Source organism: Bombus pascuorum, chromosome 4 (genome assembly GCF_905332965.1).
Source record: "Bombus pascuorum chromosome 4, iyBomPasc1.1, whole genome shotgun sequence".
In the NCBI taxonomy this organism is placed as follows: domain Eukaryota; kingdom Metazoa; phylum Arthropoda; class Insecta; order Hymenoptera; family Apidae; genus Bombus; species Bombus pascuorum.
Window position 1 is genome coordinate 13,245,459 of NC_083491.1, and position 27,150 is coordinate 13,272,608.

A 27,150-nucleotide genomic window follows, 5' to 3' on the forward strand; every position below is an offset into this window, starting at 1 on the left:
AATATCAACTTTACGAACCAAAATGTTTCAATATTACGTAACCGACTATTGCTGCACTTTTCCGGTTCAATAATAAAATTTCGCTGGAAGAATTTTAGGTGTGCTATAAACTCGTAACACACAGTTTGTTGGTTTACACGAGTCAAAGCTCATTGGCCATACTGCGTCTAATAGCGAGTTCTAAAAGTTAAGCACATTTTCCAGTGTTGGGTAAGACAAGCCCTCTTTTAATACACAGATTTCTCCGGGGTTTTTATCCGTTGCGGCTCGAATTCCTAGAATTAAATTCTCGTTAATGGTGCATGTCTATGACGGATTTATACAGGCATTATCCTGTTGATGGATTTGAACCGCATGATAAAACTGTCGTTGTCCACTGGCGTCTAGTTTTTATTCACCTCCAAGAACCGAAAACTCATAAATTGCAAGGTGACCTGTAAAAGTTTCGCTTAAACGTGAAAATTCACGAATGAATAAATGGTTTCTTTAATTAATTAATATTATAGTTTTGTTTAGGTCGAGTTCAGACAACAGGATTTATTATTGAGCATTTTATATTTATTATAATTAATCTCAGAAGTCTACGGATTTTATAAAAAGACTATTTGTATTTAAATAAGGCATATTTATATAAGGTCCTATAATAATATATATTTCCTACTATACAAAATAACAAAAATCTAAGAAAACAGAATTTTAGTTATCTCAGTATAAAGCACATTAACTTTGTAGCACCTTTTATTAGAATAAAAATGATTTTTTTGGGACGAATAAAATTAATGAAAGTAAAATATGTAGCGAATACTATACCTTTATGAAATGCATAGAATATAAATTTATATATTAGCTTCATAAAATAAAAATAAATAAAAAAAAATTTATAGATTATATATAAAAAACATATAGAATGTAAATATTAACGAAGGAATGTAAATTTTAATTAACTATATTGTAGAATATAGTACTTATGTAAAATTCGTCGTGTAAATGTAAATTTGTCGTGTTCTGATTTTTATTGCTACGTACCTTGTTTCTGACAAGAGTTGACAGATTTTTCAAAAGTAGCTTCTATGTTGGTTGTATAATATATTCACTTTTCCTCCACCTTAGCTATACATATGGCGTAGTATGGTAAAAGTCAACATGGTGCCAGTAAACAGGGAACAATCACGTAAATTCCCAGTCTTGTCTCTTGGAATTATTCAGTCTTAGGGATTGTACCTCTACCGTTGTATTTGCGAAGTTCAGCCTGTGAACGCAAACAAATGGTTTTAATCCGTTTAACATAAATGCCACGCGGTTTAATTAAATTTCAGCCAGGAGATAATAACCTTTGCGTTCGTGAAAATGTTTTTTTTCTCTGTCCATGTCACACCTCACGAATTTTGATTCCCTGTTTTGCAATTGTCATTTGTTCCTTTTTGTTCAACCTTACTCAATTATATTTCATTCGTAATTATTACCGTTTTTGAATTTTTTAATTCTATTACTAAAATATTTATGATATTTTTCACTGTCAAATTAAGATATTCTGATGAAGAAAGTGTTCCATTATTGATAATTATTAATTATTATTATTATGTTCACCATAATATTTCATTACCCTTTCATTTTTTAAATATTCTGTATATGACATTTATTATTTAATGTCCCATATAATTTCGCGGCAAAGATGAATTTTCTAGTTAAAATCATGTTCGCGGCAGAACGCTCTTTACAAACGCCTAGAACGTTTTGCCTCAAGTTATCACTGTCAAAATACTCCAGTTTCTGTCTTAATTATTCGACTAATGATGTGCAAAAACACTATTTCATACTTTCATTATGATTTCTAATTACACGCTCCTTAAATAATTTCGTATACAGTATTTTGGTTTCATTCGGTTATTGTTGGAATTTACCATTCTGTAGCGTAATGAAATAAAACGATTATATCCTCTCATGATTTATTTTTTATTTACACTATCACAAATGTCGTAGAATAATTCATATTTAAATAAAGACAAAGTTATAAAAATCTATATGTAAGAAAATGTTGTTGTATGTAAATTTTAAATAATTTTGTATTGTTCGATTTGTTAATGATAGGTGGACACGCCAGATAGTGTTCTGCAAAGTGGATTAGGCTTGGGACCAGATATGGGACACACAATTTTGCGTTCTATGGTGGATCCAAGAGATTACGATCGATTAAGATATTTGCAAATGAACGGTGGTCAGCCAAATAGCTTCGAGGAAACCATACATAGGGTATGATTTTCATTTATATGTTATCATTTATATGTATCATTTATATTTAATAAATATTAAATGATAACTTATAAGTTACAGTTTTCATTTTATCAGAGATAATGGAAAATTGAAACATAAAATTTAATTAATAATTTTGTCTAATTTGTTCGTTTTATTAAACATTATAATTTTTTTTAAGAAAAAGATTGCGAGTTTTTTGTTATTTTAATTATCAACGTCTTTTGTTATCTTAATTGAAATTGATTCATCTAGGTACGTTTGTTTTATATAAAATTCTTTAAAAGTTTTCAAATATTTGTTTGTACTATTATTGAATTTTTGGTCAATACGGTATATAGTGAGGACTTTACTGGTTTGTATTTTCCAGCTGAAGGTTCAAGAGGCGCTGAGAAAGAAGGAACGATTTCATAAAGAACACGAAGAGGTGAGTGCAATTTAAATTAAAGTTCACTCTTCCCTTTTTTTTTATATACTAATGAATTTTTGTTTGTACGAATATCAAAGAAAGGAAGTGAGTTAGATTCAATTCATAAGAGAAGCGAATAAAAGCAATAAGCATGATCAATTTAATGGTGCATTAGTTTAGCTAGTTTTGTTATCGTTCTTGTCAAACGTAAAAGCTTATCAACCTTTATAACTTGAAAATTATATTATTTTCCTCTATTTTGCTCTTAGTATTATCTATAAGATATAATTAATCGTAATGATTAATGAACAATTGACAATTAAAGCGTAATCGTATAAATGATATAACAAATCATTATATAAAGACAATTATTTTATCGAATCACAGCATATTACGAATGCAACGTATGTATATATCTTTCTCAAAATCTCATCGAATAAATTTTGGGAATAATATAGAGACAATTAAAACGAGGATGATTTAATTGTCGAATAATTTAAGAACAGAATTAATTTAAAAATAATTTACACAATAAATGGCAGCAGAGGGTGATAGAACTTATTAAAAACCCAATCTGCCCTCCGCAATCCCCTACTAATTTTATTTGAAATTGATTGTGAGAAATAATCTAGCTGAATTTTTAGACTTGAAATCCTGCATAAACATATTGATTTTTAAATACTTCGATTCTACTTTAATACAGTAATGAATCTTTAATCATGAACATTTCGAAAAATATAACATATTTTCGCAAATATTGAGTATACTCCTATAACAATACTATAACGGGCTATTTTTGTATAAAAAGAGGTTGAGTATGCAAAATTTCAACTAGATTAGTGATGAAAATATTTTGATATATCTTGATTAATTATATTATTATATATAATATATTATACGTAATATATTACATATTATATTATATACAATACATATATACATAATATAATAAGCAGTAAGTGGTGTGATAATTATATCAAAATTATCACATGAAGACAAGATTGGTGTACACTTTGAGTAATAAGGCCAGTCTCGCAGAAGATTACTGATAACTTTTTAAAAGCACTAATCCCCTTTTCCTCTTGTTCGAGTGAGATGGACGAAACACGTGTGGAAAGAAGTTGAAACTCGTAAAGGAGCTCGTAGCTCGAGAGGGAAGTCGGAATGGTATCGTTGAAGTTTGCGGAAAGGACTGGTCAAGATTTGGGACGGGCAACGTGAGGGACCAACTGGATCATCTGGGATTATTTGACAAAAGTTTCTAAGCTGCTTCGTAATAGCAGAGTTTGTCATCCAATTTACTGACTAAAATTCAATACGAAGTTTATCAAAATTTCTTTACTATATTAACTCATTTTATTACTATTGATTCATCTGAGAAACAAATTTTCAAAACTGATTGACTTTGCTTTTTACACATTTTTTTAATCACTCTTATACCTATACATTTTCAGATTGGTTTGATATTTTATCTCGATTTTCGATATTGTCTAGCTGTTTTTTTATACACGTTAGTTATTTTTAAAAGTAGCTTCGTCATTCACTTCAATAATAGATTACGAAATAATGGAATTGTTTCTGGTATGGACTGGGAGTTGCATGCGTAGGGGTTGTTTCTGCTCAAGTAATTCTCGAGTTAACAGGTTAATTATGTTTCAACACCTCGATTCCTACACAGGTGTGAATTCGATGTGTCCGACCATAACCATCACGCTTGCGAATCACATATGTATGATCGATGCTGTACCATTATCATCAAGTGCTACCCTCGTGGGTTCTTAGTGTTTCTCGTGCCCATTTATGTTATAACTATTAATTTAATTTGTATTAAAATATTTATAATAAGAATAATTGTACTTATTACTATGAAACATATAATAAATCCAGGTATATTTTTAGTATCTACATTTGACATAGAAAAATATTTGGGTATTTATTACATATTCTGTTACTTATAATAATTATAGCTTACTATAAGTTACTTATAAGAAAACATAAAAATAGAAACGAAGCTAAGATACTAATCCACGTTTGTAAGTACTAACATATCTTCGTTGAATATAATACCGTCAAATATTCTTCCATGAATAGTACTCAAACAATAAATTTCATTAGTAGCGAAATTAACAGAAATGCTTTATTTCTATTGGAAATCTTAATTTCTGTCACTTATCTCGTTTTAATCGTTTGTCATCTTAACTCCGTCTAACGATCATCCATCATTTGTCATTAGCAAGTATTATAAGAAAATAACATTATGATCCAACTTCGCACTTCTCACTGAATTACTATCCGGAAGGTCGTCTATAGTAATGTAACTGTATACTATGTATGTACTATATAATCGCAAATAACTCTGAAATAAGAAATAGCTTCTCACACTAAACAAATGACACGAATTATCCGCGTAAAAGTTGAACTTACGCGTCTAAAATGTCATATCAATGACGCGTATAATACTTGGAACAAGAAAAGAAGCAGAAAGTGGAGAAAGGGGAGAATGATGACGAGGATAGTTGACGAGGTGGTCGCCCACGGGATTATCCCGCAGTTTCTCGCGTGGCAAAGGAGAAGTCAACCGGTTGGTGGAGAAAATAGAAGGTAGGGAATAGGGAGGGAAGAAAAGAAGATCCTCCCTAGGGAGCAGTAAACCTTCGAAGGTAGAAGTGACACTAAAACTTTTACACGGATACAGACCTTTATTTCCATATTGTTCGCAACCTCAAAGGAAACTCTCCGTTTTATTTCTTCCTGTCTTTTTCTGCCTGTTTGAGTAGCCTAGGGCCAAGAGAAGCCAGCCAGTTTCGGCTAATTTTGGGGGGGTCCCTTTTCAATCCCTTCAATTCTCTGAAAGGACCAGGCTAACTTTTCTCGCATATGCGTGTATGGAAACGTCAGTTTCGCGTAATTAAAATTCGGATCCCGCCTGCCGTTACTATAAACTGTATATGTAGATGCGATACAACGACTACCCTTCGTTCTTTCTCCGTTACAAACTTCCTGATGAACGTTGGCAATGTTTCGTTTTAACAATGTATCCTCTGGGATGGACTATTGTACACGGAACTTTATATTTTTTATAATATTATATTTTGTTTCTGTGCTTCTTTTAACTTATTTATTTTAACCTTTCGCGTGATATAGGCAAACAGCGTAGGAAAATAAATAGAAAAATAATAAAATATATAAATTACTATTATCTATAATTTTACAATTTGGCAGATTTGTAGATTTTAAACCCTACGTAATGTATATCGATGAATCGATATGTGAACACCTTTTCTTCTACGGTACGAGGAACAACCATCTAGTCACACAGAAAGGCAAAAATTTATATAATAAGAATTCGCTAATTTCTTCGTGGCCTATGAAGAAAGTTTCGTTTGCATAATACACTAATAAATGTGGTTCGAATTCAACCAACTTCAAAAAATTGCAATAGACGAAATTGTCTATAGATGGTTCAGATTCAGTTAATTTAAAGAACTTCCAACAAACGAAATCGCTCATGACTAAATCAGATTTAATCAAGTTCAAAAATTAAAAAAAGAAAAGAATGACGTTCAGATAAAGAATGTTCTATTATAAATAAATAAATATATTTTCATAATCGCGCAGTGGCGAACCAAGATTTATATAATAAGAGTTCAGAGTAGTGGGGTCACCGTGCTGCAGGTTCAATATTTCAAAATATTCCAACAAATTTTCCATTATAAATTAATGTATATTCTAATCACGTAGTCGAACGGAGATTCATTCACGCCCTCGTTATTGTCCTGTTTCAGATACTGAGGGACATCCGGCAGGGTTTAATGCAGCTTGGCCGAGACGGACGGGGTCAGCTCCCTGGAGGTAAGTACGTCAAGGAGTGTAACCTCTAGCTAGTTGTCGCCTTGTCTCTCTGCAACTTATAGCCCAGTCTCCTCGAACCAACCAGGCCACGTCTTTGGTATGTTTCTGTGTGCGTGCTTCTGTTATAGTACACGACCAGTGTGTCTACCTTGAGCAGAACTTGCACGTGCCAGCCAGTCTGAGAATCGACTCCCAAACGCCTGACACTTCGTACGTTTCACCCGCACCCTCTAGGGACTCATTTAACGCGTTCGTTCTACGGCGTCTCCCCTTCTGTCCCTTTTCCGCTTTCTTTTTCTTTTCAAGAAATCTCGGTGCACTGAAACGAAATTGCCGCCGTAGACAAAAATTCTCTTAAACGGAAAAACTTTTGAAGGAATATCTTCTGTTTGTTTTAGGATCTGAATGAAAGTTTAGGTTAATCTTGTTCTGAGATGTCGAAGACGATATGTAAATGTTTCTTCTCGTTCTACTTGAAAGATACGTTGCAACTCTTCTAGGATTCTCAATCTGCTTTTATTCGTATTATAAATGAATATTAAGAATCAAAATTAGTGTGCACATTTAGGATTTTGTTGACTTTTAATAGCTTTCAATCAGGTAACACGTTGTAATTATTTTCAGTAAAGTACTAGCATAAATATTGAGTAGCTCACGTGTGTGAAACATTAAGAATCCACTATCAATCCAAAGATTTATAACGTTGCTTTAATTTTTTGGTATCATTTTTTTTCAGACAAATTACATCATTGAATACTTTTTTATTTATGAAAACAAATTTCAAAGATATTCTTAACATGTCTTTCGTTGTTATTTCTTCTTTCCCTTAGCTCTTTTACCTTCATAAAGTTTATATGAAATCTAAGTATTGCTAGCATTATGCTAAACCTTCTTATTTACATTCATATTCCTTTTTAAATCACAAAAATCTTTTTTACGTTTTATCTCTAGTTATGTAATAATTGTCGGTAGATTTCTTATACCTATAAATTGTTTGTAGCTATAACGACGTTATTTCTAATTATTCAATTATCTTCCAATAATACTCTGTTTAAGCGATTCTATTTATTCCTACTTATATGCATTATTTTACTACTTGATCCTATAAATCCTATAAATCAACCTATCTTCTCCATTATGAAAGTATATGAGAAAAAGCACTTGATCAAACATAATAACAAATATCGGGTGTCATAAAGAAGATCGAATAAAGTATCGAGGGTAATGTTTCCAGCATCCTTTAAATTTCCTATTACCGATTTATCACTGACTTGGGGAGTTTTATTCGCGATCACGTAGTCGACGAAGGCAATAGTACCAAGCCACGAAGCCCCTTCTATGTTCTGGCTAATCTCGTTATCGTCAACAACCGTCGACTGCTTTCTCCGCGGCTCGTTTTCCCGATCCCCTCATTTTTTCTCGCGCCCACACGCACGTGCACGATCCTCAGACGCTTGATTTCGCTCAGTCTTTCGCACCAGCAACGGCACTCGAGGTCTTCTCGCGTCTCGAATTACCACGCATTAGCGCCATGCTACACTTTACCAAACGAAACACCGTGCAATTTCTCCGAGAAGAATTTTTACCATCCACTATTGCTGCGCGAACCGATAAAAACCGTTTGATAAGTCGATGCTAATAGAATTTCTCTTTCGGAGTAAGAATAAAATAGGAAGAAACAGAATGGAGGTTCAAATTGCTTGAGAGAAAGGGAGCAGTAAGACTGGCTTTATTAAATTACATATCTTTTTTCAATTCGTTTTTTAATATTATTGTTGAATTATCAATTTCATACAGTATTTTTTTATATATGGGCCAAATTGATCAGCTCTATTTTTTATCAATTTTCCAATTTTTTTATATAAGTGCACGATTGACGTTCAATTTTGAGAAAACGAATTATTTATTTGCGTGAGATCTTTTTTTAAAAACGTATGAGATAAATAATAGCAAATTACGAATTAAGAATTTATGAAATTGATCAATTTGACTTGTGAATGATTTATATGCTTAACAGGTGTTTAAAGTACGCTCAAGATTTGATATAGATCGTAGTAGAGACAGACTTATTTTTCTATATTTAAAGTTAATTAAAATCTTGTATTTTCATTGAACAGACCGAAATTCTAAAATTTTTATATTATTATATATCTACAATTTTATTTTATTTATATATTTGTATTTTAAACGTAATAAATATCTTTTAAATGAAGTTTGGCCAGTGTTGCGTTCGATATCAGCAAACATGTATTTTGAATTAAATGTAGATAAAAATAAATACTTATTGTCGTCGTTTAACTACAAATTCACTGATATTAATATTAAGAAATTAATAAAAGGATTTATAATATTGCTGCTTTGTATTTCAAGGTAATGACAAATGTATTTTTAATGTTCAGATGACACTTACATGTACGACGAGGATGCACGTTGCGGAGGAGGACTGGGTTTGGGTCCTGGAGGTCAACATTGGTATGACGAACCTCCATATGAGTCAGATCCTGAAGACTTCCTCATGGGAGCCAGCGGTGGTCCTGTACCAACAGCGACTATTCAAAATGGAAGGTGAAGCCTGCAAACATATTTTTAATCGTATATAACAAAATACATAAAATTTGTGAATAGTGCTAGTCCTATAGTTTAATAACAAAACGAATAAGAACCATACATGTCTATAAAACGTACTTGCAGATTATTTCACGATATTGAAAATTTTAATGTAAATTTCTCATAATATTTGATTCAATTAAGTATTACATCTTCAATATTAACGTATACATAACATCAAGTATTATTACGCGAAATCAAAGGAAGTTGGTAAAAAGTTAGAAAACAAGTATTTTCTCCAGGCTGCCTTTATGTTTCTTGTTCAAATATAAAACAAGTAAGTTTTAATGAAAGCGGTCTTTTTCAACTTTTCTTCTTTAACGTTCGCGTCATATTTTAGAAATTATTTTTAAATACAATACAACTTTTGTATGATGTGGAATAACGTAACACCTTTGTTAAATAATATAAGCTTCAAATAATATTTTACATGTTTCCTTTCATTCTTCATTTTAAAAAATTTCGATGTATTGAATAATATAAATTTCTTATGTAAGTAAAATGCTTTTAATTTCACAATATATTACTTTTTTATATTAGTTTTTCTAAATGGACACGTAATAAATGATTAGTGATTAATGATAGCATAAAGCATAAAATTGTAGTATAGTTCATTTTTAAGGATACAATTTTGAAACTAATCGTATGTAGAAGAAATTTTCGAGAGCTTGAGAAAATGCTTGTATTTTATTTCAGAGTATGTTTCACGCTGAATTTAAGGCCAGAAAACAGAGGTGAGGGAATTATTTCGCTTCGAACTGCCGGAGACATTAGTCTCCCGCGAGATCGTTCCAGGAAAGGTGCAACTTCGACAATGCGAGGTCTTATTGTGCCACAAGGTCATAATAATCCACCAGCTATCATACCACTTACGCACTCGAGGGCTTCTCGAGAAAGTGGAGACTACGCGAGTAGCGATGTCCAGGTAAGTTCGCATAAAGAAATCCCTTTCGAAAGATACTGCATATAGTCTTATCACAGCAACAAATGGTGTGAACTCTAAGGCGACATTCAAGCACTTTATACATATATGTAGCTCGCGATAACGCAAATGGTCTTCTTAAGCACTCTTCGTAAAACAGTTCATGGAATTCTTATTTTAGAGGCAAATTCAAAGGATTCTGGTAAAATATTGTACAAGAAATCTTTTCCTATATTACAGTATTTTAAACAATGTAAAATTTATATTTTGTGTTATAATTGGTTTAATAGCATCAAAATATTGTATATATTCCTCTTGTACTTTATTACATACTATGAGAATTGTATTATTAACATATTAGTAAATATATAACATAGAACTATAACGCTTTAAAATCAAATATTGCTAGAACATTAAGTAAACTGAAGAAAGTTTTTATCAGTTATGAACAGATACGTAAATCGAATAAGACACGTATCAAACGATAGAGTTTTATCTATTAATTTTGCTGTTTTACATACGAGTATGTACGATTCGATAAACTTTCCTGTAGTAGCTTACTATGTATGTTAAATTTACTTCGCGTTTATTTCCAAATATTGACATCGTAGATATGTTGGAAATCTATCATAAGAGAGAAATAAATCCACGATTCAATATCATGTTCAATTCAAATTTCACGTGTCAGGGGAAATTATACGTCTAATAATATTATCTTCATCCTGTCTTTGTCATCGCGAGGAGATGTCAGAATCATTAATAGTTACGCCGTATACTGTTACATGATTCGTTTAGTTTTTAGAATGTAGCGTATGAATTTAAAACTGTCGACTGTGTCGGTGGACACGAGAAACGAACAATAACTTTATAAGAATGAAAATCAATATATTACATGTCAATTTTCAATCTCATCTAAATAGAGACACAAAATGGTGAAAAAATTCAGTTTCACCCAAGATCATTCCAATATTTGCCAATTTCTAATATCGAGGTGTGATTACATTTTCCAAACCACTACCTTCTCGTTTACTTAATGAAACCGAACCAGAATTGCATACCGTTCCATTTACTTCGTATACGCAATACCATAGTCGAAACTTACGGATAGATTTCGATCGTGGTGCTTTTACGCAAGCAGTACGTACACATACAGGGAACAAGCATCAACATCTTCGAGTCTAGAATCGGAGATTTCTGCAGATTAGACGCATAGCTAAGTAGACGGGTCTGGTATTCATGAATATGGATTTTTCCTACCGGTTAGCTGTGTACCATCGAGGCTTTCGTCTTTACTATGGTCTCGCTAGTACTATTTATTAACAAATCTGCCTTTCTCTCTCTCTCTCTCTCTCTCTCTCTCTCGCTCGCTCGCTCGCTCGCATTCACGTACAAATAGATAACTGTGTAAACTAACACAGTTATGTGTGTATCTATGCGAATCAAACGATACGTCCTGTTCTCGAAACACTCTTTTCGTTGAGTTCGCTTAACGAACCGAACATAACGAATTGGATGTTCTGAAATTTTGCAAATCGAATATTCCAAAACTGCAGATACCACTGTTTAAGTCAAAAATGCATTTAACGAAAAACATTCTTTTTCAGTAGGCTTTGGTACCTTTTATGCGTATTTATTGTTACATAACTAAAGCTATGTTGGAATATTTTTCTTTGAATGGATTTCAGATTTTGTATACTTAGTATTTTTGGTTATTATTGAATGTGGAATATTAAATATTGGGATTTGTGTAAAAGTAAAGAGTAGAAAGGTGTTTTACAATATAATTAATTTTTATAATAACCTAGTAGAGATTATAGCCTTACAAATTTAATTCGTTGCAAAGAATTTGATGTACGCAGTTTCTTAGATTTCCCTTAAATTGTATTAACATATGAAATTTAATTTAAAGCGTTACCTATTCTTATGAATTTATTGTTATTTTTCTTCTATTTCAATGAATACATTACGAATTATGAATTTCAATCTTTTATTTTCATTACAACCTAACTGTTTCCCAACAAATTTTTTGCTGGTAAAGTTGACTCACAAGTGGTTCATCTTGACCTCCTTATTGTTGACGTCCATCGCTGCATTTGTACAGCACAATATTGTAATTAAAAAACCCCACTTTATTTATATTGCTTAATATCATTAATATTATAATAAAAAATCCAATTTTTTATTGTTAATACAGGTCAATTATCTATTTATCGTTGTAACTAATTTATAAGTTTATACTATTAATGAATTTGAGTTGTGATTAACTTTAAGTAGAATTCTTGGGATGAATAATCTGACCGTGGAAGCAGAATATGCAGCTCCAGTTTCCTATTCTGACATCTAGGCAGAACTGACAACCTCATTCTCTATTTCTTTCCATACATATACTCATACATTGACACGTCGAATACTAAGTGTATCATTAACTCATGCAGATATGCGTAGCCTGCAGTTGCTATCTACTTGTGTAACATGCAATTTCTTTTTATTAGTGGTCTAAATGGTCGCCACGGTTTTACTGCTTTAAACAATCCAACTACACTTTCTTACAAGCAACTTCGGTAAATCATGCAAATTAGAGGTATTAAGTAAAAATGCAACGAACCATTAGGAATCATTTTTTCACTTTATAATCATTTGTACAAAATGGATTTCTCATCTGTGTAATCGTTTACCTTTTCTTGTAAGAAAATATTATTTCTATTTAATTCAAACATTTTAGAAGTTACTTATGCTAATCATTTAAACAAAATATCAAGATTTCTCATACTCTTTTAGGATTAAAACAATTTCTTATCATACTGCTTTTTTTTTCATTTTCCCATGCTCCTGGAAATTATTTTCGAACTTAATTTAGCTTTCGTCTTTAAATAAGATTACTTTTGTCGCTTGTTCAGTGAACTCTTCGAATAGTATCTAAGTATTTAAAAGTCTAACATATTCGAAATCCAAACAGTCGATTGCCGTGTGATTTATTAATAATTCTGTTACTGTCAAAGTATTCGTCTTTATCGAATCATCGCAATAATCAGTGCTGTTTATAGTACTAGTATTATTGTTATAAATAATAGAAGTATTATACGAAGACAAGAATAACGCACGAAACGTATGACAATGATTATCATATTAGCTTAATCTATCAAGAATGATAATTCTATATCATGTTTACAGCTACTTACAATTTATCACGTAAGATTTCACAAGAACTTGTGCAACACCTGTAAGATTTCTTTTCATATCAAATTCAACGTTTTTAGTTTCTACCAACGAGACAAAGATTTGAGTGTGTTTGAATGGAAAAGAAAGTTTTTTCATACGGAGACTAATTGATAGCCGTGCTTTATGAACTTCACGGTGAATGGCTGAGAATGCAATTTTCAGAAATTTAATTCAAAGTTTTGGAACATCTAGTGCGCTGCTCTCAGTTTCTGCTACGTATTAAGGTGTCTTATCGCAAGTTGTACGGCCCTACGATATTAACAATATATCAGGAGTTTGTACATAAAGGCATACTTTCAATTCACAAGAGAATGCTTTATCTCAAGTTTTCCTTGGGGCATGTTTCGATGGAAATTTGATACATTTTATTTTTTGCTATTATAATACTTTAATGTGATTAGGTTCTTACGCTTCTACATGTACATGTAATACGTCAATTATGTTTTTACACGAAGATTATTTTAATAAAAAAACAGTTACCTCTAAAAGTGTTTTGTGGTTTGAAATAATGTTTTAATAAAATAAAATATTTTCATGCAATTGAAGGAATCAAAACATTGAATAACTTGTATAAATATCAAAATATCAAAATGCTGGATGAATTTTATACAAATGCAACTCAAAAAATCAAGAGTCCGATCGATTCTAAAAATCTATAAAACGTTTATTGGTGTTATCAACACAGTTTTACGTTCTCTCGCGGAATTTAAAACATTCAATTCAGGTCCATCAATCCCTTCCATTTTCTTCTTTAAAATTACAAGAGTGTTGCTTAAATAATGAGCCAACTTATGTTTCAAATTATGCTCTGATTCTATTGAATAGTTAGTATTTCTATAATTCTAAATAAAATTGATAACAATTAATTTAAATCAATTAAAATAATTCACGAAATAATATTAAATGGTTAGTTTAAATAGAACTCTTCTTAAAAGTAATAAATAAATTCAAAGATAATAAAAGAAATCTCCAAGAGAATAGGTAACTTACTAAAATTGGAAAATTTCAATATTAATACTAATCAGGATACATCGAATGGATAAAATAAACCGACACAAACAATTTAAATGTGACCTAACTTTATCTCCTACGAAGCTCATGGCATGCACATCTTTTGGGCTGACCCTCGTTTATGCACGTATAGCAACTACTTTATTATATTCACGATACATACTGTAACACGTTTTGCTGTACTACTCGATCTACATTTATATATTACATGGTATCTTTTCACGTTTGATTTTGAACTAGCATTTTTTCTTTCCATAACGACTCTTGATCTCCTCTTTCTCTAACGAGCATTTTACGTGCTACTAGACAAAAATAGAGCCCGCTTCTCCTTTTACATATCCATGAATTAGAATTGTCTCTGCGAGTATCAACATTTTAGAGCCGGAGTAGCGGCGAGGAAGGACTATCGCCGAGCCAAAGCAGCGACTACGAGGATCAAGAAGAACTCGAGAATCAACACTCGGCCGCCGTACACACAGTACGTGACATATACAAGTCCTCCTTTCACAAAAGTGTCTCCTTTCTCTCGAATTTTCTGTCCTTTGTCGTTTCATTTTTTTTTTTTTTTTTGCATCAATATGTTTGCATGATTCGTGGCTATACTTAGAACGAGTGTTTAAATGTATGGTACATAACACTAACCAGCGATGTTTATTCTTGCTGAACTGATGCATGTTCGAAGGGTTTGTAGTAAAGTTACGTCGGTTTTGTATGAGATGCGATAAACGTGAGATGATTTGTTCGTTATCTGTTTTTACTTATTTTGGAGAAGATTATTTTGCAGTAATTGTTTTTTTTTCTTGTTTGGTTTTATATTAGTTAATGGACTGTGATTAATTATTCGAATTCATGTATTTATGAATATGATTAACACTAGAACTACCAAAATAGCGAGAAGGTTTAATACGTAATTATATTTTAGATTTTTGTGTAAAGAATTATGGATTTATGACGGTGTATGTTTAGGGATTCGAATAATTTTTGGTAAAATATATGGATTTCGATTACTTTGATACAAATTTGATCGCTAGTTCTAGTGTTAAAAGCATTATAATAAGCATTTCATATTGAATGTTTTATATATTTATACATTATGTATATTTTTGCATTTTCAAATTTCTTATGCATAAAATTCCGTGATCTACAGATTAATAAGGGGATGAATGACGCGAAGTACTCTCCAGAAGATAATTAAACATTATGTATAATCAAAACATATTTAAATAAATATTAAACTATTTGTTATAATAAGTATAAAAATATAAATATTATGTCATAAGTAATTTAGAAGAAAATTCTTATTGAACAAGTTGAAATAAATTTTGAATTTTGAAATCCAACCACATCACCAATATGAAACTTGCTCATTTTTAAGATTCAACAATTATTCAAGAATCAATTGAATAGGTCAAAACATCTATAAAAATGAAAATGAAACCGACTTTATTTTTCTTTTAACTCAACATACTATAATTTTGGTTATTCTAAAGTTTACTATACATAGACATCTAGGATAGTTCCTTCCTTAATTTCTTATATCTTACCTATTCTCTGGGGTAAGTAATTTATTCACATTATTAATATTCATTTTCACTCATCTGGTTGATCTTTTGTACAAAGCTTATATGGCAATAACATTTAGTCATATTTGACCTCTCTGCAATAATTTTTGTAAAACACACGATCAATTTACTCTCCAAAAAAAGTCATTCCCTTTTAAATCTCAAACCAGATCGGTGAAGTCGATATCAGTTCAAAGTAGAATTCATCGCATGCATGCTTTTGTCATTCGAATTTGTACTGTTTCATTGAATTACTTGCCAGATACACTTTAACCGAGTAGCTAGCGTTTCGTTAAAGACGTACACATATCGAAAAACACAAAAGTGGACGCTTTTGTACATTATCACCAAAGTATACAGTTACACAAGTGCGTCTACTCCACCGACAAGTCGACAACGACGTCAGCTCGAGGTCCGTCAGACTCTGTGAATCTTCCACGGTCGTGCCTTACGCATAATCGTTGCATGTTCTCAGTACCACAGAACGATCTCGTTTGAATCACAAAAAAGGATCTAAATCTCAGTCCCTGTTGTAAAAAGATTTCATTGACAGACTTTGCATCGATCATCGAGGAACTACGCGAAACGAAAGGCCTAGAATTCGTAACGTATGGCCGAGTAAGGTGCGTTTAGACCAAACGAGCAAAGACACAGAGCGAGAGCATTTGATTGTGCTCGTTTAGTTAAACGGTCGTCGAGCAATCTGTTCGTAAACTTATCACCAGAAGAGCTAAGAATACGTCCTTTTCATATTATTATTCGACCACTGGTTATATAAAAGTATACGTGTCTTTTTTTCTATTGATATGTTTTTTGCTCCTTCGGATATAGAATTTTTTGTAAAAAGTAATTATAAATCGAAATATAGAAATTTGATATATATGTGTACATAAAAATAGCGTTCGCTAGTGCTTCAACAAGAGATGTAACTCTAAATAAATAAATAAATGAGTAAAGAGTTTATATAATTCAAAAGAATTATATAAAATTTATGCGGGAATTTTCGTGTAATCTGAGATGAAGTGGAAAAGTAAAAATATGGAAAAGACATATCTTTATGCGATCTATACAAAATATGTTAATATGGATGCTAATATGCTGCCACACGTTACCATATCATGAGAAAAGCAAAATGCTAAAATTAATCTTCGTTTCTCCATAACTCCAAAAATACGCCATTAATATCTCATATCCGATGAATGAAAGAAAAAAAAAAAAAAATAAAAAAAGAAAGAAACGGGCATTCGTTGCGTGTAAGTCTTCGACCTAATTCACGTATTACCATTATGAAGTTCCTCTTTTCATTTCCATCGATACAAGCAAAAAGTCGAAACGATGTTCGTTATTTTTCAATGTTATGCAATCGTTCGTTAAAATTTCCAGTCGGAAGCTAGCGCTTTACTTGAGGGCGATACGAGGGCGGGGATCGCAGGACGAGCACGAAATTTGAGGCACGACGTGCAACGGAAGATTTCAAGGCTGCGTCAGGATCGCACATCATCCGAAGCATTCCCGTGCAGCGCGAGCAGCGTGGAAAGTCTTCCAAGCGGAAGTGGCTCGAGCACGCAGGCACTTGTGCGTGCAGGAAGCAATCACAGCTCGATATCCTGCGAAGACAGGGATGCTATCAGTCCAACGTCTATCGGGCCTGTACTTTGCAGAGCCAGGGCTCTGGTCGATTATACACCTAGCCCTTATGACAAGGAAGCACTAAAGTTTAAGGTTTGTTTGCAAACTATTATCACAAATGTCTTGACCGTTACAGAACTTTACATTGCTTATTTCTATATTGTAGTATAATTTTTATACAAGTAGCTTTCATAATCTTACGCTGGTAATTTTTCAAATATAAAATGTATTCATGTCATTATATTTTGGACTGTGTATTTTCATGAATTTTTAGGAAGAAAATTCTTCACACAACGTATATAATTTGCAAAAATGTATAAAATGTCTAAAGTAGAACTTTTAATCTGGTATTTATAGGTTTTATTATGCTAACATCTGAGGTCCAATTATATTTGTTATTTTATTATAATAAAAATTCTGAGATTATTTAAGAGGAAAAGAAATTTACAATTGAGTGATTTTGTAGGGATACATCATAATATTCATTATATATACACGCAAATATTCATGATATACAATAGCTCTCAGATTAGTTTAATCACAGACATGTTTGCATGTGCGCTCCTGTATGTCTGTGATTGATATAAATCCTTGAACAAGCACATATTCATGAATTACATCTCAATTAATTTGTTTCGTTTAAATGGCTTTCAAGTAATTAATTATTGCGCGATCAAAGTATTATAACGCATTATGTTAAATCGCCATATATATATTAAATAACACTATACAGTATCATTTCACTATCGTTCAAAATCTTGACATTTGACACTTTCATGACGCAAACTAAAATGGACACTTCAAATGAGCAGTTTATTATTTGTACCTTATTTTGTTCAATATGTTCGTTCCCACGTCCTAAGAACGTATTAATGGGTAAGTATTGATAATAAATAAACCCAAAGATTGCATTTAGTATAAAACTCACAATAATTATCTGTAACTGTCAAATTCACATATTGGATAGCAAAACCTTCAACACTGTTTTACTATCCTCGATTTTTCTCTTATTTTGAATCATAGAATCTCCGTCACCCTACTTGTACCACGATTTACAATCCACGATATATATTTTTCTTTTTATACCTTTATATCATAAAACATCGAATCGATGATAACGTATAATGTAGAACTCAACTTTTTATGAGACGAAGATATTCTTGAAACTCTTTTTATGACAATACATACGTTCTTCACGAATAAACCTTCGCATAGAACATATGAAATAACTACTTCAATATGAATAAACTTATAGTAGAATTCCATTTATTCGAACGAAATTTTAATTCGTCTGCAATTAAATGATCTTCTATTTATTGCACCCAGTTATCCAAACGTGAACTATTATTATGCATATAAAGAAAAAATCATAGATACTTAGTTGCAATCAGTTATATTTGTCCGTCGATGGTTTCGAGTAAATACTTATATACAATGACTATATATAGTATTTATATATACTCTTACTTTTCAATGAAGTGTTTTTTAGGTTCCACATATAATTTTCATAGTATAAAATGTTTGTAGTGATCCAAAGGTGCTACTAACCGATATGAAATTTATTATAATTGGATCGAATTAATTGGCAAATAGATGCAATAATAAATGCACTGGGGAGAGGGATATTTTTTGCAACCATTGTAGATACGGATCATATTTTTACCCAAGTAGCAAACCCAGCTGAAACACGCATATTGATCAACTATAGATCGCACGATACACGTACACCCTTGAAAAGAGTTCCTGTGAAGTATCGTTACTGCCAGAACTCGATGCTTACCTCCTAGTGAAAACAAACCCTTATTTCTCCTTTCCTCGATATTCCTCAGTCCTACATGACTTCACGATAATATCAGCTAGTGCGAATAGAAATACAAAGCGCCGAATCTGTTGGTTTCTTCGAATTAGAAGGCGCAAGAGTTCTCAATGTTTTCTCACGTGGAAAGCACCAAGCAAATTGCAACACGGTTTTTGTTGCAGAAGGGAGACATCATCGACGTGGTACAAATGAACAAGAGCGGCCTGTGGAAGGGTGTTTTGCACAACAGGATAGGCCACTTCAAGTTCATAAACGTCGAGATACTAAACGACAGGGTTCCAAGGCGCGGAGAACCCGAAGGCCGGGGGAAGTGGGGCCAGAGGTATAGGCAGAAGCCTGGTTCCGTTCAAGAGCTCTTGCAGAGAATGAATCTTCAGGTAGAGAGCAATATCTTGCCACGGCTCGAACAAACTGATTCGCATTTGCATCGCTTCGAATGCAAAGCAGGGAACCTTGCTTTTATATGTTTCTTTATTTCCTGGACTTCTCTCTTTTCATCCATATCCAACCTTCGCCCTCCCGCTCCCCTCGTTTCTTGCGTGCACCTTTTATACAGCGTACAATACACAGCACCACTGAAACGTCGCGTGTTCCTTTTTTTCGTCGACACTTTCCTTTTTTATATCCATCTGTTTCTTTCCATCCTTATCTTACCTCATCGATTCCATGTTTTCTCCCCTTTCCTTGTTCCTCCTTTTTTATTGGTCGGTGTTTTTAGTGATAAATGTGTAGATTCTTTCCTCGTAAATGGTGATATGGCGGGTGTTAGGAGATTTGTATTGGCATCGAGATTTAAATCTGGTACATTTTAAAGAGGATGTTATGTTGATTTAAAAAAAAACAAACGAGATGATTCAGATATAGTGGTTTTGTTTGGCAAAGAGTATAATAGTATATCGCAAGGAGAATATGTGTGATTAAAACGTATTACATTCGCGAATATAGTAGTTTGTTGGTGAATTGGACGTAGGAAGATTTATATTTGCTTCGAATTTCAAGTCCGGTTCATCTTTAAATAAATATCACGTTTGGTTTAAAAACGGTACGAAATGATTAAGACATAATATTTTTAGTGAGCAAGGTATAGTGTATCGCAATAAGAATATATGTGATTAAAATATAAATATATATAATATATATGGGCTGGCATCATTATCTATCATTTAGTGGAAAAAAATATATGTAAAATATCAAAACATGTATATGTTATAGTAAGAATAATATATAACAATAGTAGTATAGTATGCATATCATAAATCTTATAATAGCTTAATTTTTAAATGTAAATAGTTTAAAGTAACAGCAGTGTCCTGTTTCAGACAAAGACATTGATTAAATAAGACAAACTAAAAATATTGAAATGTTGAATAACCTGTTTTTCCAGGAACACATTCCTGTATTTGTATTTAACGGATACGAGGATTTGGAACTCTTCAGGGAAATTGAGGCTGCGGATCTTGATTACTTGCGCATACATCAGCCAGAACATCGCGCGAAGATACTGACAGCTGTGCAACTATTAAATGACCTTCAATGTGAGTTATTATATCAGATCGTTTAAATTCTTTATTTTTGTAGATCGTGTTTTTATTTTATATTTATTTATTTATTTATTTATACAAGGATACGCACCATTATTTTCCTATGAAGCGTTTCATTATCATCAGGCTTTATGTACTTTATTTTCGTAATACGAAAATTTTCTAGCCGTACTGAATGATACAGAACTTAATATACTTCGACTTAAATGTAAATCTTACAATAAATACTTCTTGTAGCTGCTGTATAATAGATAACAAAATACATCATCGCCATATCTCTCACTAGATAATTTACTTCTCCTCGATAACTCATCATTAATTCAAACACTTCGTCCAAAATCAAACATTACTCCGACCTAATCCAAAGTCAGTTATCCCGATCACTTACAACTACACCCGTACCTCGGCCACTTCTAAACGCGCAAAACCAAAGGTAAAATCCGAAACTGTACGTTGGTTTTTGTTCTGTCCTAATAGCCGGAAGCGAAGGCGATTTAGCTTCGAGCTCGGAGGGCGACGAGGTGAGTCGACTGGTCTTAACCTCTGGCCAGACATCCGGCCATTGTTCACCGTTTAATCGCCGCCAGTTCCCGCGGGACTCCGGTTGTTACGACGCTCACAAGAATTCTACCAGTCGACGAACCGTAAGCCCGGAATCGACTACGACTACCAAGCTGCCCAGAGAGAACAATCTCGACGCTACAGCATCCACGAAGAACGTCAGCGGTGTCAGCACAGAAGGGAGCACTGTTTCCGATAGCAAGGACGACTTTCATCCTAACATACCAATTACTGGCAACGTAACTGGCCAGAAGGAGGGCCAGTTCGACAAATCGCCATTGCTCCGTAGCGGCAACGTCCGGTTCATCGCGAAGAGAGGGAATTTCGGCGAAACGGTGGTGATAGAGGATACTTGCGAGAGCGGGCAGAAACTCGGTGGCATGGTGAAGTATGTGGTTGGCAGCGGTGACCTTGGCCTCGAAGGTACCGGCAATATCACCGGTTTGGGCCAGAGGGGTTGCCTCAGTGAGAAATCCAGCGATTCCGGTGTTAGCTCATCCAGCATCAGCTCGGCTCCGCCACCAAGAGATAAAGTTCTCGCCAATGTTGCGTCGGATTCACCTACCAAGAATTTTAGTAACTTCACCAGGGCATCGCCGACTTCCCAGCCAGCTACCAATAAGAGTCAAAGCGGTGAGGCTAGTTACCAGTAGAGAGCAATACGAGTGAAGTTCGAACGAGACTTATAGAAATTCCCTTTTGCCTTCATACTTTGCACCCTTACGTGTTTCTGTAAATTTCCATTTGCAAATTATTGACGCACTTACGCGCCGTTTCACGCGGAATTTGGACGAATTTTATAGATCAACGCGACTGTACAATAGCGACTAGAGAGAGTTCTTCTGCCGCGTCATAAGTACTCTACACTTAATAGAGGTTAGGATATTCGACACGAGTTTAGATAGGTGGACTGATAGCAAATATATCGTAGAAAACAATTTTGGTATCAGAATTCTTTGTAGGTTCGAATGTTTTGATGAGCATTCGAAGATATATGGATATAATTATTGAAAGTATGTGGTGTAAGTACAATGTATCAGTAGAATACAATATAAAGATTGGTATATCGGTACATCTTGTTTTAGCTCGTTTGATAAGTTCTAGCTATCCTGTAATATACCGAAGTTATTGTAAAAGATAATAATTATCTATCTAAAATTTGGTTTCAATTAATCAACCTGCTTGAAAGGAAGCTACCCGATGCAAACGATTTCATTTGAAAGGGGATTTTAAGTCAAACAAAAATTCACACTGATTAAAATATTTCAAGTTACTACTTATATGTCAGGTAACTTGATGTTACAACTTGAATTTAAGCAACTCGACTAATCTCATCGAAACTTAAAGAAGAAATCTTTGCAGAACGGTGACTTGTTGAAGCTTATTGAATATAACTGATTGATTATTAGCTGAATTATTGAATATGACTGATTGATGATGAGATTGATTATGTAATAATATTTAACATTTTAATTGATTTATCAAGCGAAGATTTATATCAGAAAGCATGAAAATGGTTGTAATTGAACAACGAGCTTAAACGCAAGATGTATGATTCGTATATGAATCTTTTTATTGTTTTGCGCCTTGAAATCAGCGATACAATGCTGCTTGACGTCCAATATATTCCGCGAATGATGCAGTGCAGGGTTTCTTTCGCTTTCATTCGAGCTTCGAGTCGAAAGAAATAGCATGGTGTTTCGCTAACTTTTATTGCCTTATCGATTCTTTGTCCTCGTTACTTTATAATCAAAAATCTGCCGCCTTCTTAAACGAGAATCTCAGCTTTGTTTCGATATTAGATTAGAATATTACGTGATTATTCTCGTTCTGAATTTTCATAACTCTCATTATCGACGAAAGAGATATAAAAAGACAAAATGAGACAGAAAGAAAACTTAAGTATCTTTGACGAGAAAAGCGAGCAAAGTGTTTCGACGTTTGTACTTGTACGTGAATGGAAAGAATTTGGCAGTAATGTTCGACAGAAAACAAATGAAATGCTTGCCATGTCACTGCCAGTCATTTCATGATCTCGTCTATCGTTTTCGACGCTCGTATAATTACTAATAATAATATTGTGATAAGATTGCATTTACGTCTAAATAATTTGTAAATAGGTAAAAATACGCAATAGAAAGATTCGTCTTTGCAATTTGTATACAATACTAAGCTACGAGAACAGAGACTAAAAGAGATGTTTAAACGAGAAAAGACACGTTGATCCGTCGATTCTACTCGACGTTGGGCTTTGGTCAGCTATTTAATCCTTTTCTATAAGAAGTGGCTGATTATTAACCAGAAACTTCTAGATTAAAGACTGCCAACACAATTTAAACTTTTCCATGGGGTATGGTGTTTATTCATTTTTTTCTATGTTCGAGTCTGACTTACTTTAATTTCATAAGAAATACATACGTAATTTGCAAATTGTACATCGAATGCAAATATGAAAGCTAAGTGATAATCGTAATGATTTGTCATTAAATGTTATAATTTAGAAACTTTTTTTCTTATTGCCAGTTATATATATGTATATATATATATATTGTAGCTTTTTTCTTAACTAGAAAATATTTGAAATTCGAGTGTAATCAAGTTGGGTAAAATAGTGGATTATTAGGTACTTACAAAATTTAAATAATATTTTTCCTTCCTCCAATTAAATTTTCTAATTTTTATAATAATGATAATAATAATAATAATATTTTGTTGTAAATTGTATAAGTTCTTCGTCTTTTTGTTTCAAACAAATAATCAATTTTATTTAGAGGTACTGACTCGAATCTTTGAGAAAAAGGTAGTCAATCCATATGAAATTGTATAACGAGTTGTTAAACAATTCATTATCGAAGTTCCTTTTACAATATTATTTTGTCCAATTTTGTAACACAATTGACTTCATCGATATTGTCTATTCTTTCGATGCTAATATTTTATTTGAAAGAACTACATTATTAGTACATGATCGACAATCCCCATCATCGATGCAACTTAGTTCTTCGACAAGATGGTAAATCTGTACATGTGTACATTGACTATACCTGCAAAAGAGAGAAAAAAAGACGTTCAAAGTTATAAAGTTTTTGTATGTACATATACAGCACGCATAGAAACCTAACGATGTTTTATATTGATCCAACCCTTTGCCAAAACTTTAGACTATACAAATCTCTATACATAAATATACATATGTTACATATATCATACCGTTGGTTCTTATGTATATCTTTTGTATAGTGTAAAATGATAGACGAATTTAAAAAAAGTATAAAGCGACGCAGTACGAGATCAGGAATGAAAACCGATGAGAACTCGTGAATAAAAAGAAAACAACAAGAAATTATCAAAATGGCACGATTATCAAAATACAGTCTAAGAACTCTATTATACTGTAAATAGAATATATGAAAATATATATTCGTTTCGAAAGGATAAAAGAAACACACAAAAGCGATTCGATGACTATCCAAAATAGCGGACTGATGAACAAATGTTAGAAAATCTTTATATAGGCTTTTAAGATGCATGTTTACCTTCTTCATTATTATCGATTTACAAGGTAGTTGTTAGAAGGTTTATCCCTTTTTGTAACAAGTCTGTTACGCTTTTTCGTACAACCATTGATGAATAGAGTATCGATTCTCTACGTAGAAACGAAACTTTCTAGGAATACGTGAAACTCTAAACCGTGATTTGACTCCGGCAGATCTCGGAGAATAAATAAGTTGACACACGCTGCTTCCATGATAATAGCGATTGTTTAAATACGTACTTTATCAATATACCGCATTAAGTGATTTGTATTGCAAGGTTCGATTATGTCCAAGCGACGAGACGAAAGTTGATTTACGTTGATCTTGAACATGACATCAAGTGAAGTTGATATTTCCAACGGAGACGCTATACGAAGAAAGAGAGAACAATTTTACGAATTTTTCGCAGAACGAATTATGAAGCCAAAATCCTCGTTACTTCTTGTACACAAATTACGGTAATGGTATAGTTTGTCCGTTCCATCGAGAATAATATTACGTGTAGAGGACGAATAAAAAAAAAAAAAAAAGGAAAATATATATAAAAATAAAAAAAAAAAAATAAAAAACGTAAGAACGAAACAGTAAGGCATGAATAGCGGCGACGAGTGAAACTAAATGGAAAAAAGGAGAATGAGGAAGGAAGAGAGAATGGGAGAGTGCATGGAAAAAATGTTAAAATTAGTAACGTTTTGAGAGTATGATTAGATGCAATACAAATAATTTTATTAGTTCGAGAAAAAGTACGCAACATTTGATGTAAAAAAGGTCAGATTTGTTATAAAAATAGATGCAGTGAATTATAATCGAAATAAGTAATTTGAAGAGATAGATACGTGAGGGTAAAGGTGTCTTAGTAAAAGCATTAAGTGTGTTTGCGATTCGGATTTCGTGCGAATGTGAAGTGAAACGAACGGACGGTATCCATCTTGATCTAAACGATCGATTAATCGAGAAAAATGTGTGGTCACCGTGAGGAAATTCGACGAAAGCACGGTGGTTTAAGAGAGTCGCTAAATCGCTAGTGAAAATGAAAATAAAAATTATTAAGCATCTACTTAGCGGTCTAGTCCATTTTTTCTTGCAAAGTTTACAATTTGATGCGATATATGTATAATGTACATAAAGTAAGGAAATAAATGAAAAAAAGGAAACAGAATTAGAAAATGGCAATCGCGTCAGCGTGAGTTGCTGAAACCTTTTTATAAGCTGATTTTATATTTATTAATTAATTGCGGGTTTTATAGAGGTAACGAATTCGTAATTCTTATCGTTTCTCAGTTCTTGTATGGTTTCCAACAAGTGTTAATTTATTGACTGTGAATAGAAATAAAATGACGGAAGATTCAAACGAACGACGTTGTTTTTGCTCCCCAATCTCTTATCACTTCTATGTGTGATAATTATTATAATCAGTTTGTGGATGTTCATGTATTTATAGGAAATTTAATTGGAAAAATATGGAAAAATATATGATATTTATAGTGGAGTGCTTCTTATATTTAAAGAATGAAACAAATTTTTAAATATGATTTATGATTTTATGATATGATATGAAAATATGATTTTGCAGAAACATCCACAGGCTGCAGAGTATATAAAAGTATAATTCTATGTAATTCAGTATTTATAGGTATAATCACATATGTAAGTATCCTAATCCATTGCCAACCAAATGACAATGAATCAGAATTCTATGTTCAGAAAATAATTTTTCAAATAGCTAGATATTGAGTCGTATTATAAATTATATCAGCAATTGGTCCAACAATGAAGAAGGAAGCTTCGAGTAACGGTTGATTCATCCTTTACTGGTCCTTTACTGGCAACTCTAGAAACTTTATACATTGGTGGTTTGCCTCGATCTTTACAAGGGGTTCTCTCTAAGTGGAAACTCTTGAAAATGAAGTTGTTTCTTGTATTACACTCGACAGTGGCAATTCGATTATCAACCGTGTTATAATTAAGACGTAATATCCTTATACTTGCTGGAAGTTGATCAATGCACTTCGCTCTTTCGAGTATAAAGCCACTTAAACTTATCATATCAGTTTACTGTAATTTTGTATATTTAGATTAAAGTTATAATATAGACTAAAGTTATAATATATTGTTTAATAATAATAATATATTTATAACTTTGGTTAATTCGATTGTTTATTAAAAATATCAAAAAGCGATAACACTTTCATTTCTTCCATTGATTCAAAATGACAGTTGAAGTATACCATG

The 27,150-nt window shown here is 32.6% G+C and overlaps 1 protein-coding gene across 2 annotated transcripts in view; it reads left to right on the forward strand.

The window, feature by feature from the left end:
* LOC132906234 (SAM and SH3 domain-containing protein 1-like) overlaps positions 1 to 26,269 on the forward strand; it is a 376,602-nt gene extending 350,333 nt beyond the window's left edge. The window contains exons 6-15 of one of the 2 annotated variants that reach the window (XM_060958233.1): positions 2,089 to 2,250; positions 2,621 to 2,677; positions 6,445 to 6,511; positions 8,911 to 9,076; positions 9,815 to 10,043; positions 14,650 to 14,748; positions 17,216 to 17,554; positions 19,442 to 19,657; positions 20,665 to 20,815; positions 21,299 to 26,269. In XM_060958233.1, coding sequence (XP_060814216.1) covers positions 2,089 to 2,250; positions 2,621 to 2,677; positions 6,445 to 6,511; positions 8,911 to 9,076; positions 9,815 to 10,043; positions 14,650 to 14,748; positions 17,216 to 17,554; positions 19,442 to 19,657; positions 20,665 to 20,815; positions 21,299 to 22,035 — 2,223 coding nt within the window. In that variant the 3' untranslated portion in view covers positions 22,036 to 26,269. The remainder of the gene's footprint in view (positions 1 to 2,088; positions 2,251 to 2,620; positions 2,678 to 6,444; positions 6,512 to 8,910; positions 9,077 to 9,814; positions 10,044 to 14,649; positions 14,749 to 17,215; positions 17,555 to 19,441; positions 19,658 to 20,664; positions 20,816 to 21,298) is intronic. The other variant, XM_060958235.1, reaches the window with a different exon arrangement.
* Positions 26,270 to 27,150: the final 881 nt, after the last annotated feature.